The following is a 12,775-nucleotide window of genomic DNA, read 5'->3' as shown; positions in this document are numbered from 1 at the left end:
ACAATTCGTTTGCTTTCTCCCACCCTATTCTCCATCTATTTATAATATCACGAACATGATTAACAAAAACACTTGCGCCATTTGTGTACATAGGTAGCACCATATAAACGTTGTTGCGGTTTTCATCCTTGCATGCTCAAACTTGTTAGAATAAACAGTCACAATCATTGCATAGTGCTTAATTAATTGTGCCTCATGAATAATGATAATGAGAGCAAAGAAAAAGAAGAACAGTTAAAGGTTTAGAAATACAACTTGAAATTGACTTCTCATTATCTGTCTATTGCTTTTGCTGTTGCTGATGATTACTTGTCCCGTTCTATCTGTATTCATGATATCTACATTCGAAGAAAAATGAAGAAGATACCAAATAAAGAATATACATATTATTACAAAAAGATCACGTCAAAGATCCTGTCTAGTACTCTCTCTTTTCAAGCGCAAGGATTCCTCAGGATCACGCAGCCCCCAAACTCTGGTCTGTTGTTGCACTACCAAAACCGAAGCACCAATTCTGATATCAGAACTGGCGAGTATCTCTCCTATCATCCCCAATTCTCCACGCTCCTTCCATTTCGTGAGTTCGGATATCAGCCACGACTCCTCGTGGCGCCTCCCAACCATGACAAGTTCATAACCGCCTTCCAACGACCTCAGCACGCTAAGCACTCCCTGCCGTTCGGCGACTGTCACCTCCTCAAAAGACACCCTATCATTGCGGAAGGCGCTGAGCCTGAACTTGCTCAGAACGTCAGTGTCGAGGGCCTTGCTCCTCGCGCTTCCCCCAACAATATCGGACGAAGATGAGAAGCAGAAGAGAGTGGTGAAAACATTGGAATGCTTCGACATGCGGCCAGCATATGCCAGTGCTTCTCGGTCATCAGCTCCCCCGAAGAAGAGTACCGCCACTCTGTATAAAGACATGTTTATGCGAAGGGTCGCCAGGACCTTCCTGGGGTTCCCTCGGTCGATGAGGACTCCGACTGAGCAAGGAGCCTTGTCGAGCACATTCTTGTTGAGGTGCCGAAGAGAGTGGGATGACTCCACTACCGTCCCACTAATCCACAACCTGTGGTAAGGGATGATAATGAAGGTTGATCGTTTCTCAAGCGCCAGAGAACAGACATCATTGTGCATTGTCGCGTAGGGAGAAATGCCTTTAAAGCAATGCACTGTCATGTGGTCGCTGTAGTGTCTTTCGAACTTCTTGAAGGCGTTGAAGATCCGCTCGGATTGGGAAGGATACAGCGATGGCTTTTCGCGTGGCTGGTGGGGGACAAGGAGAGAAGAAGCGCGCCCTACGAGCTTTACGAGGTGGAGGACAACCAAATTGATAGGGCTCTCTTTGGTGGGATTGGAGGCTGCAATGAGGTCCATGATTGCCGGGACATTTTCTTGTCTATGGATGCAAGCCAGCATTCTTAGTTCTTCGTCCTGCCTGTGGTGTAAAATAGTCCTCCTTCTGTACGCAAGGAAACGCTTTGAAGGATCATAGAGGGATTTCACAAGAGGTGAGACAACTCCTGTAACAATCACCACAGCGATCATCATAATAGCGAAGCATTCGTCATTCACAACCTGCAGGTTTATAGATATATAGTGTTAAGTGACATCAAATTTCCAACACATAAAAATTAGAAGTTTAAACTTAGGACTACCTACTCTGATACTTTGACATTGTGTTACTACGTTAACAAACTAGCAAAATGGCTTAAGTTGAATATCCAAATACTTGTATCACACCAGAAATAATAAAAATAGAAGATATGGATACATGGCTTACGTACATTTTCCGCTTTCCAAGACATCAACATAAAGAGTTCAACGACGCCTTTTGCGTTCATGATAAGGCCGAGCGAGAGAGCATCCAGAATTGGCATTCTGTCAAGGAGAGGAGGCAGTGCTGCTCCAAAAATCTTGCCAAAAAAGGCAACAAAAACAGTCAACTGAATAACGCCCACATTCTTAAATTGCTGAATGGCGAAAATGTCCATTCTAAGTCCACACATGGTGAAAAAGATGGGCATGAGTAGCACAGAGACAAAGCAATCAAGTTTCTCTACTAAAGCAGCTCCAAGTGGCGGGCCATCTGGAATGACCAAACCTAGAAGGAAAGATGGAACAAAAGCATTCAAACCAACAACTTCTCCCATAAATCCACATACCATTAAGGCTACCAGAACACCAAAAACGTATATGTCCTTTGCAGGTTCTCCTTCAGGGGTCTGTCGAATTGCCCACAAAACTGCGGGACGGATTCCGTAGAATATAGATACAAAAAGTAGGCCAACTGAGGATAAATACCCAACAGACATTATTACAGACTTGTGAGAAGCTAAATGAGCAACAAACTTCACTGCTACAATAGACCAATAACACACATCACATACTATTGAAGAAGAAGAAGCTAGGTGTCCAATCTCTGAATTGAGAATTCTGAGCTCATCAAGAAAGCAAGCAATACTAGGGAAGGCTGTCAGGGACTGTATTGTAACGACGAGTGGGAGGACACTGGAAACATCATGATCCAAAGAGAGAAAATGCTTGAGGATGAAGGCGACGAATCCGGCTAGTACGTAAGGAATTGAGAAGGCTAAGACTCCTATAGCTATGGTCCTCTTACCTGATCTTAGAACTATGTTGGGGTCCATCTTAACCCCGATTAAAAACACAAAAGGCATAAAGCCAAAAACTGATAATGTCTCAAACAGAGCTCTCCCTTTAGGTGGGAAAACTTTGTTTGCAAATGCCGCGTTGCGCCCCATAATTGAAGGACCTAAAATTACACCACCCTGGTGAAAGCAAATAATCAGAAACATGTCACAAATCTCCAACAAGAACTAAATTTAAAATAAATAAATAAAAAACATAAAAATGTGTTTAAAACTTACAAGAATTTGAGAAACAATGGAAGGTTGTCCAAAGGGCTTGAGGAGGAAGGAAATTGACCGGGTGAAGATTGAGATGAGGGAAAGCTGTAACAACAATAATGGGACAGAGAAGGCAAGAGGGTCATCTCCAAACCATAGACCGCTGGAGTTGATGTGATCAATAGCATGGCAAATGTAGGAGGTGGCAACCTCGTCCTGATCATCCACACCGAATTGCATCGGGTCCCGTGCGGGCTATTAGAACCTTGCAGCATAACAGAGAGATGGTGACAAGAACCCTATTGTTTTTGGTTATTGAGAAGCTGCAGAAAAGATGGGAGAAAGCAACGGAGAGGAGAGAGAGACAATGCTATTGCTGTTGCAGGGGAGACCATTTGGGGGATGTTGAGAGACATATGGAAACAATAGAGACAAAAATGAGAGGTAATTGTATTTTATTTTCCTTTTTATACGTTGAGACCTTTGACCAACTAACTTGGCAAGGACATTGGTCAATTTGGTCTTTCCATGCATGGTCCACGAATTTATTAGTTCGTAAAGTCTAGATTGCTTCCTTTTATTATTATTGTTTTTTTATCTTCTTTTTTTTTCTATTTTCCTTTGTCCTTTGGCTTGTAGATAGCCTACTTAAATAGGTACATAAAAACTGCTATTTGTGCGGAGAAGGGAAGGGAAATTGGACGTTGATTAGCATTTTAATGGTAATGATGAAATGACACGTCTTATGAAAATCATCACCATTTAGATCATTCGACATGATTTTTATTATGAAAATGCACAAGAATTCTCTTTAATAACAAACTCATCCAACTCCTTAAAAAAAAAAAAATCCTCATCCAACGGAATACCACACGTGCGAGCCTTTTCATTGGATAATATTAGCTGAATTGCAATGAAACATAGTTGCATTTTCATTCTTATTTGTTGCCAATGCAACTAATCATATAGACATAAACACAATAACGACAATTGGAGAAAATAAAGAAAGTGGTTCCATTTATATTTACTTTGAAAATGTCAAATGAAACTTCTCTATACGAAAAAAAAATGAAATTTGCAGCCTATACTGTACATAAAAAATTAAGGATCTTCAAATAGGAAAAAAGAAATGTTACCACCATTGATGCACAAGAACGCCACTCTCTCTAATCAATTTCAACAAATCCAAGCATTGATCATAAGTTTTCTCATACTTGACGCTCCTCTCACCTGGGCAACACCTCTGCATTCTATTGTAATGGCACTCCAGAAAAAGCTCATCCACCAAACACATGGCTCCCGTTTTAATCAACCTCGGAATCAAATGAAACTCCGTCCCTTCCACGTCCATCTTCACCACCACGAAATCGCTCCGCGACACTGTCTTCTTCAGCCAATCCGCGAAATCGAAGCCCTGAATCCTGTTCACGTCGCGCATGTAGCTAGTCAACGGCATCACCGGCTGAATCCTCCCCATTCCTCTCCTCTTCTTCTTCTTCATCTTATTGGCTGCGCCGCCGCCGCCCCCACCATCGCTGCCGCCTCTCGAGATCTCGAAGAACAGAGTCTCGTTCCTGATCCAAGCCGCGTAGGGCAAAAGAATTACCCCTTTCTTTGTCTTGTACTCTCCGTGAAATGCCTTGTCGGCTTCGATCGCGTAAATTTCAAAGTTCTTGGTCTGTTTCGGATACTGGTTTTGGAACCACTTTCCTATGCTTGAAGCGTAATTACGAGCTCCGACATCAATGTAGACATACCTCTGTTTAAAGCTTATGTCCGCCATTGAAGAAAAGTACTTTACGTTCTTCATGTTTCTTCTCAATGCGATCCAAGGCTTCAATGGCTCTTCTTCAATCAATGGCTCCGCATTGGCGATTATTTCCCGTTTATACCCCGGAACAGAGCACTTATTATCGTCCCTGCCACTGCTGAGATGATTTTCGACAGTCTCTTTCTTTTTCATCACGATTTCGCGGATCGACGGCGAATCCAAGCCGTCGATTTCGCTGAACCTGATTAGCCTACAGCAGTTGAACAAATCAAGAAAGGAGTTGATGCTGTACGGATCTTGAACCGAATCGGTGTGAACCACAAAGAATCCGCCGGGTTTCAGAGTCCGACAGACCTCCGAAGCGAAATCCGCCTGCTGGACAGACCGTTCCAGCTGGCCATTGCCGGAAAACTCGAAGTCGAAGGTGTTCTCATCGAACGGCTGGCGGTAGGATTCCCCGGAGAGGATCAATGGCGGAGACGCCTTCTTGGAGATTCCGACGGAGTCGAGCACGCCGATCTCTCTCAGCGCCGCGACGTCCTCGCCGGCTAGGGTTTCGACGCAGAGGGCCGTCGAATTGGAGGATAGGAAACCCTCAGCGATCAAATCTTGGAAGACGGATGAGTAATAATCGACGGCTCTCCGCCGCCATAAGTCGCGAAAACGTTCTCGCCGGAGACATACGTCGGTGGGGCCGAAGAAGAAGTTGTTCTCCTGGAAGTGGCAGAGACTGTCGGCGGAGCAGCAGTAGCCGCCGCCGGTGAGTGTGAGGAGGAAGGCGAATCGGACGGCGAGTACTAGAACGCCTAAGGAGATGAATCGTAAGAGAATGATCCTCAGGATTTGAGGTTTCGACTTGGCAAACCCCATGAATCCAGAAAGACGATTTCTTTTTGTTTTTTCTTTTCCTTTTTCTTTTTTGTCTTTTTTTTGTCCTTTTTTTTTCTCTTTTTTGTCAAGCTTGAAGTTTGAAGGAAGAGGTGGTAGGATTCGCAAATTCAAGGATGTTGAATACGGGGAAGACGGTTGTGTTCTACCCGCCAAAATTCGGTTCTTGAACGAATATTTGTCTGGGCGCCTAAGTTTGTCGTTTAGAAGTTAGTTGTAGTTTGAGAAAAACGACATGTAGTAGAAGCTTTAGATGTTTGTTGCCGTTTAGGCCTCCTCCATGTAAATCTTGCTATCGTTTGTCACTAAAAGAAGACCACGGTTTTTAGAAAGAATAGAGAGAGAAGAATTAGAGACAAGAAGGGTGATTTTACAATTTAGAGAGAGAAAGAAGAGTGAAATTAGAATTTAGTGAGAGAAAGAAGATAAAAAAGAGAATATTATTATTACCAATCACAAATAGTTTGAAAATAATGAACATAGAGACATCTATTTATAGATAGGTAAATTTTTGCCTAATTCAATTCCTAAAGCAAATCTAACTCTTAATAACTATTGTTAACGGTGATTTTCTGATAACGCGTGATTAACTCTCTAAAGACACTCACAATAATCACTCACGAATTAGCTAAAGATTAAAGCCGTAAAATAACGTAAAGTAGACAAGAATTTATAGTGGTTCGGCAAGAATTCTTGGCCTAGTCCACTTGTGGATGCACTAATCTTTCTGAGATTATAGGTTCTTCTTTGAGTAATGAAACAGTGCGTAACCCTTCAATGGGGTTTTTTGGGCCTTTACATGTGAGAGATCTCCTTTGCATTCCCTGAGGGAGTCATCTTCTATCCCTGGATTTTGGGATCGCGTAGGTGCATTTTCATGATGACAATCTCAAGAAATCAGGCTAACCTCTCTTACCGACAACCTGATTTCCTGACTTCGACAGTAGCAATTGGTACAGTGCATCTTTCCCTGAGTTGACAAGACTGTCGATGGATTTGACTGGACCTGCTACCTCGACGTAATGGCCACCACAGGTCGAGCGAGGTGCTCAATGTCCGTTATCCTGCATGGGCTCTCGACGTCCAAAGGGAACCTTAGCTACAGTGGTTCCCTCGACGCCAGCAACCGATTCTCAACGGGGAAGCCTCGGCGTTTGTCGTTCGAGAGAATGATCCATTGCTCGACCATAATGTAACAACTATCTCATCTGAAAAGACAAGTCGTTATGAATCACGATAAAGAAAGAAATAAGGGGAAAACATGTTTTCGGTTAAATATAGCTGAATGAGGTGTAATACATGTCAAATATTCTCACTTATTTATTTTTGCTAATCACATGTCAGTTTTACTCTTGGAACCGCTTTCTTTTTATAAACATCATGTTCTTCCAAGTTCTAATTCCCTGGATTATAACGATTTGGTCTTTTCTCTGTATATTATGCTATGGATTTATTTTTTTTAATAAATTTAGTTTTTAGTCCTAAAACTAATAATGCACTTTTAAAAATTTAATCGATTACTTTTGTAATTTATGTTAACTTTCAAAATTTTATCATTAATTATAAAGTTAGGACCAAAATTTCCAGGAGATATCATTCATTTATACAAGTTTATTACCTTTTTTCAGTGTGTGTATATATATATATATATACACGAGTTTCTTGGTAAGAATAGTTATTTATTTTAAATCATTATAAAAAATTATTTATTCTCTATATTTTTTTAACCTAATGAGTATTTAACTTAATCTAACGATTAAAAACTAACCGTATGAATAGACTACCCTAACAGAAAAACTTCCTATATATATCATAACTTTTGTCTTAAACCCATGAGAAAATGACAACACTTTTAAAGTGATACTGTGTATTTTTTTATTTATTTTAGGAAAGTGATACAGTTTATTTAATAACTAGTGGTAGCAATAGTTCCATAAACATCTCAAATTTTAATTAAAAGTACAAACACATTTTTTTCCCCTATGAAATGCCGTTTTTATTTTAGAATCTGCCTCCTTTTCATTTAGAACTGGAAGATTAACACGTCGTTTTTTATTTAAACAAACTCTTAAAAATCGGACTCACTGAGTTATAACATTTAATATGTTAATGGTTACTAAATATTTATTAATATCGTTATTTTAACTGTAAGATATTAATCTGACAGTTGTAATAAATTTAATACTTGATCAAAAAAATTTATAATAATTTATAAAATTAAATTCTTATCACATTACATCATTAAATTTTTATATTTAATAATTAATTATTGATGAAAACATAATCATTAAAAATTAGTCTATATATGTATATAAATAGCGCCAAAATTAGCTTCCAAAATTATTTTGGTGAAACAAATAGAAATAATTGGTATAAATTAATAAATCCAAACTTATGGTTAGTTTTGCTTACATACACTAAAAAACAGTAACCTTTAGCTAATTGAGAGCTTCTTTGGTAGGTCTAAAAAATATGAACTATCAAAGTTTTTTATTTTCAACTGTTATATTTGTATAAAAAATTATATACTCTGCATACTTTTTTAATCTGGTATAATTTTAACCTGATCAAACGGTTAAAAATTGACACTATTAATAGACTACACTTACTAGAGAAACTCCCTTAGTTAATAAATCTAAACCCAATTATGTTAAATTTGGTCCTATCCCTTAACCAGTTGATCTCGGACGACGATCCTATCACAAGTTTGATTAAATAACTCCTAAATAATTATCTTGTAATTTAGGAATGTTATATAATCAGGTTGACTTTTGATTTAATTTGTAGAATATCACGAGTGTCGATTAACATAATAAAAAATAAGTGTAGGAGAGATCACATGGATGCCGACTTGACAAACATTCATGGATTTACTCTACGTTCTTACGTTTGTACTTGTAATTGTACCTCCATTTTCCCAATTAAGTTGCGCTATTCTTAACCTTAAATCAATGTGAACTTTAAAGTGATAATACTTGGCACAGCACAACTCTTGGAACTTCCCTTGACCTTCGAGAAAAATAATTCACCCTGTTAACGTGCTCATATGCAAAGAGAGGATTATAAATTAAGGCCTCGTTCACTTTGCTGATTCGAATTTAGAATTTAAGTTTAGATATAATTTTATGTAAAAATTTTTTACTGTAATAAAAAAATTAAATATAATTATTTATAAGAACTTTTTATTATAAAAAAATTTAAATTTTAAACTCGAATTAACGAAATGAACGGGACTTAAAAAATCTCTTCTTATTTACTCTGTTCATTAATTGGATATATCCATAATCACATGAGCAAAGACGTGACGTGTTTGTATTCTGATGATTATGCAATTCTTACGTCATACAACTCACCTAGAAAAAAGGCAAGTGGCACGTACCGTACAGCTATTGAGTTACTCCACCAGTTCTAAATTAAAACAAACTCATAAAAAATTAAAAAAAAAAATGGACACAAGGAAAACGCCAAAGGGAAATGGAAACCAATTTTCCCCGCAATTAAACAAGAAATCTCCATAGAAAATTGGATTAAAGAAAAACAACACAAAAAGAGGATAGACATTAAACGTTGCTTGGTCGGTGCTGGGCAACCCTCGGACAGGATAGGGTCCCTCCATGTCTTTTCAGCTTTCATGTTACAGTTTTGCCTCTTAAGCTTCCGATAGCAATGAACACGGACAAAGGGCAATAAAGTAACTTTGCAAAATAGAGGAGGGCCCCACACGGAGTACCCAAGAAGGATCTATATGGGAACACAAAAGTTGACCTTTGACTTTGCTTGTGCAACTTGTGCACCAAGTAAATGTAACAGCTCCACAACTTTGACTGATTCAAACCTCTCAATTGGTCATTATCCAATGACGACTTCACTATTGCCAAAACGAAAAGTTAGAAACCCTATATTTCGCCGATTTCATTTAAATTTTATTATAATAAAAAATTTTAAAAAACAACCACATTTAATTTTTTATTATAATAATAAAATTTTACATAAAATTACATATTAATTTAAATTAAAAATTTAAATCAATAAATAAGCCTAAAATATATTATTGGATCCCACGCTCACTTCTAGAAGTCTGTAGGAAACTTTCGTATCAATTCTCTCCCCTCTTACTCCATTTTTTAAAGTAGAAGCGAAAATATGTGCCTTTGGTTTTTGCTTGAAATAAAAGACCAACTTTCTAATTTGTTTCTTTCTTTTACTGATAACGAAGCAAAGAGGAGAAACGAAAAAAGAAAAAAATATTCTTTACTCACGTGTGATACAAAAAAGATGAATTGAGGCTCTCCTAGTAGGAGTCCAGAAAAGCCTCAAAACAATAAAATAAAATAAAATTAGTTATAGCAAACCCCTATAGACTATACCATACATTGTTGGATGATTGATACACACAAACCAATCCTTGTAATTTAAAGAACAAAAAAAAATATACATACACATATAACAAACAAAATCCAATGAATAGAATCCACCTGAATTTCTTCTTCTGCTGCTGCTTATTATTTCTGATTGTAAGTTGTGACCTTCTTCAGCATAGCAAAGAATCAAGGAACGAATTGTCATCCCTCGGTTCTTCTTTGGTTTTGGAGTAGACACTTTCAGTGAGCTGAGACTGAGTCATGTAAGAGCTCGTGGAGTTTCCAAACCCTGCATTGAACCCGAAACTCCCGGCCGGGCCTTGCAGCATCTCCAAGGTGAAGGGCATTTGCCCTTCGGAGCTCTGTAGCCGCAGACTCTGAAGAGGGTGGTTGTTAGACGAATGGTGATGCATGTTAGTAGTAGTGTTGTTGTTGTGAGCCATGGCCGAGGGCCTTATTGCTGTCACTGCATTGTTGTTTGTGGTGGTGGCGGGGTTGTTTGGCAAAGGCCTATTGACGCTGCTGCTGCCGCGGGCTGCGGGGACGTCGTGGTTGTGCTTCCCTTCGTAGGTGGTGATCACTGCTCTTAGATCATGGGAAGCTCGCTCAACATGTTTCCTCACTGGACATCCCGGGTTTGTGCACTTGTAGTAGCTTCTGCAACAAGTATAAACGTGACACATTATGAGAAAAACACTTTTTTGTATATTTGCTTTTCTTCAGTCCTTTTATAAGCACAATTAAAATAAAAGCATGACTTTTAGAATTAAAATATAAGTAGAAAAAGCAGTTAAAAGTATTGAAAAACAAAAGCATTTAGAAAGCTTTAGTCTTGTATCACTTTGTTAAGGCATATGGAGATATGGAGAATTCTTTGGTGGAGTATGTCATACCAGTTATAAATATTTATTGAAACGTACTTTTTCTAGTATGCTATAATATTGTTGTACACATAATTCTCCAATAAGGATAGTGAATGACGTGTTACTCGGGAAACTGGTCCCAACAAGAAGATAAGACTAATAATGTGAGCCAGAGACACAATGGGCGAAAATCAGTAGTGAAATAACAGTTGCAATAATGGTAATAATGATCGCAAAACTTAAAGAAGAAACTATCTTTTGAAAGTTTGCCAAGGAATATTGAAGACGAAAGTTTGAGCTTCTTTTTACCTCGGATTTGGATTTCCTTTGACCACTTTCTGCCCGTATTTCCTCCATCGGTACCCATCATCTAGTATATCGATATCACTAGTTGTTTGAACCACAACTCTCGGTTCTCTCACTGTTCTACTCCCAGGTGCCGAAATTCCTTCGTTTTCACCTTCTCTTTTCCTTTAAAATACAAAAAAGAAAGATCAATCAGAGAAACGAACAACCCATCCAAAAAAAAACACATCTAACAAGGGATTAAAAAGAAACAAAGGTAAATTGTCATTTGCAACTTGAACTTTAAATTTTTAATTTTGACATTTAAGCTCTTAAATTCATCATCTTTGGAAAAATAATCCATCCGGGTAACGGATGTCGATTAAGGTTTAAAATGCCAAAATTCAAAAAGTTTAAATCGCGACAACAAAATTGGGGTACGTTTTTTGTCTATTAATTGACGTCTGTTAGCTGTAAAAAAAAATTAAATTCAGAATTCCGCCAAAACTGAAAATTTAGAATCCAAATTACTAAACCCCGATAAATTCGAGAGCATCAATGCAACTAATCCAACAAATAGTTCGCAAAATTTACCATCTTTTGGCATCAGGCTCATCCTCATCAAACTCATCCCCACCAGATTTGCTCTTCTGAGAGCTCTGCTCAAACTCATCATCCCCGACCGATATGGATGAGTTCTCCGGCGTGGCAACGCAAGAATCCACTTGCCCGTTTCCTTGCGAGCAGACATACGATTGATCCGAGACGATTTCATTGGTAGAACTCTGAATCGCCGACGATGAAGAAGACGACCTCCTCGTCGACTGAGGCTTGGGATGGTTGTGACTTCCCTTGTAAACAATCTCAGTGATTTGCCCGTCCAACGCTCTCTCCACTTTCTTCTTAGTTGGGCAATTCGGGTACGTGCACTTGTAATAACTCCTCGGGTTTTCGCTTCCCTTCACCTGTTTCTGACCGTATTTTCTCCAGTTGTACCCATCGTCCGATCTCCTGCTTAAGGACTGGTGACTCTGCAGAGGGTAATTGTTGTACTCCGTTTGGAAATCGTTGCTTTTGTTTGCGAATTCGGGTTTTACGTCTTGCTTGGTCGGTTCCTGATAATTATTCCATGCCTGGTGACCAGAGAAGAATGTTACAACAGAGTAAATAATGAAAGAAAAATAGGCAAATTATAGGGTGAGAGTTTAAATTACAGCTTGAGATGAGGAGTTTGAAGATTGGAAGATTAAGGATTGGGATGATGTGGGAGGCCTTGTTTGGGTTTGGAAGGAGAAATCTGAGAAGTTTTTGTCTTCTTGTTTGACGCTTTGTTGATTGGTGGTCTTCCAATTGGAGGCGTGAGCTGCAAATGTTCCGGTGGTTGGAGACGGCAGAATCTGAACAGAAAAAGAACCCCAAAAAAAACAAACATAATGTTCGATCAGTACTCTGATTCGGAAAAACAAAAACAAACAAACAAACCGAACAACATAAAAAGCAACAAAAAGTAAAAATTCTTACGTTGGAGGAGTTGAGGAGAACAGGGGAGTCGAGAAGCTCGGCGGGGCTGAGGCCGGCGGGGATGGCGAAGTAAGAAGAAGGGGAAACAGAGGGCGGGGAAATGGGTAGAGAGGGAGGAGGGAGAGACTTGAACTTGGGGACGCCGGCGCCCCAGCCGGTGCGCTCGGCTACGCGATCCGATAGCCCACGGCGGGTGGGGTCGCCGGGCGGGGGGGG

General features: G+C 39.2%; 3 protein-coding genes across 3 annotated transcripts in view; all 3 read right to left on the bottom strand.

Moving 5' to 3' along the window:
* Positions 1-299: 299 nt before the first annotated feature.
* LOC21394410 (cation/H(+) antiporter 15) lies at positions 300-3,110 on the bottom strand. The gene is made up of 3 exons (XM_010101137.2): positions 2,892-3,110; positions 1,788-2,792; positions 300-1,578 (listed from the first exon to the last, which is right to left on the bottom strand). The coding sequence occupies exons 1-3, from the start codon at positions 3,108-3,110 to the stop codon at positions 406-408; spliced, it is 2,397 nt and encodes a 798-aa protein (XP_010099439.1). The 3' UTR covers positions 300-405.
* An 892-nt stretch (positions 3,111-4,002) lies between these two features.
* Positions 4,003-5,565, bottom strand: LOC21394409. The gene has a single exon (XM_010101136.2). The coding sequence runs from the start codon at positions 5,509-5,511 to the stop codon at positions 4,003-4,005; it is 1,509 nt and encodes a 502-aa protein (XP_010099438.1). The 5' UTR covers positions 5,512-5,565.
* Positions 5,566-9,760: 4,195 nt separating this feature from the next.
* LOC21394408 (probable WRKY transcription factor 26) overlaps positions 9,761-12,775 on the bottom strand; it is a 3,365-nt gene continuing 350 nt past the window's right edge. Inside the window, exons 2-6 of the mRNA XM_024167585.1 lie at positions 12,560-12,752; positions 12,253-12,435; positions 11,633-12,171; positions 11,063-11,224; positions 9,761-10,547 (exon numbers count right to left, since the gene is read on the bottom strand). Coding sequence (XP_024023353.1) covers positions 10,061-10,547; positions 11,063-11,224; positions 11,633-12,171; positions 12,253-12,435; positions 12,560-12,752 — 1,564 coding nt within the window. The 3' untranslated portion in view covers positions 9,761-10,060. The remainder of the gene's footprint in view (positions 10,548-11,062; positions 11,225-11,632; positions 12,172-12,252; positions 12,436-12,559; positions 12,753-12,775) is intronic.

Source organism: Morus notabilis, unplaced genomic scaffold, assembly GCF_000414095.1.
Source record: "Morus notabilis unplaced genomic scaffold, ASM41409v2 Scaffold1300, whole genome shotgun sequence".
NCBI lineage: Eukaryota > Viridiplantae > Streptophyta > Magnoliopsida > Rosales > Moraceae > Morus > Morus notabilis.
Note: the sequence above shows the minus strand (reverse complement) of the source record. Positions and strands in the feature narration are given on the sequence as shown.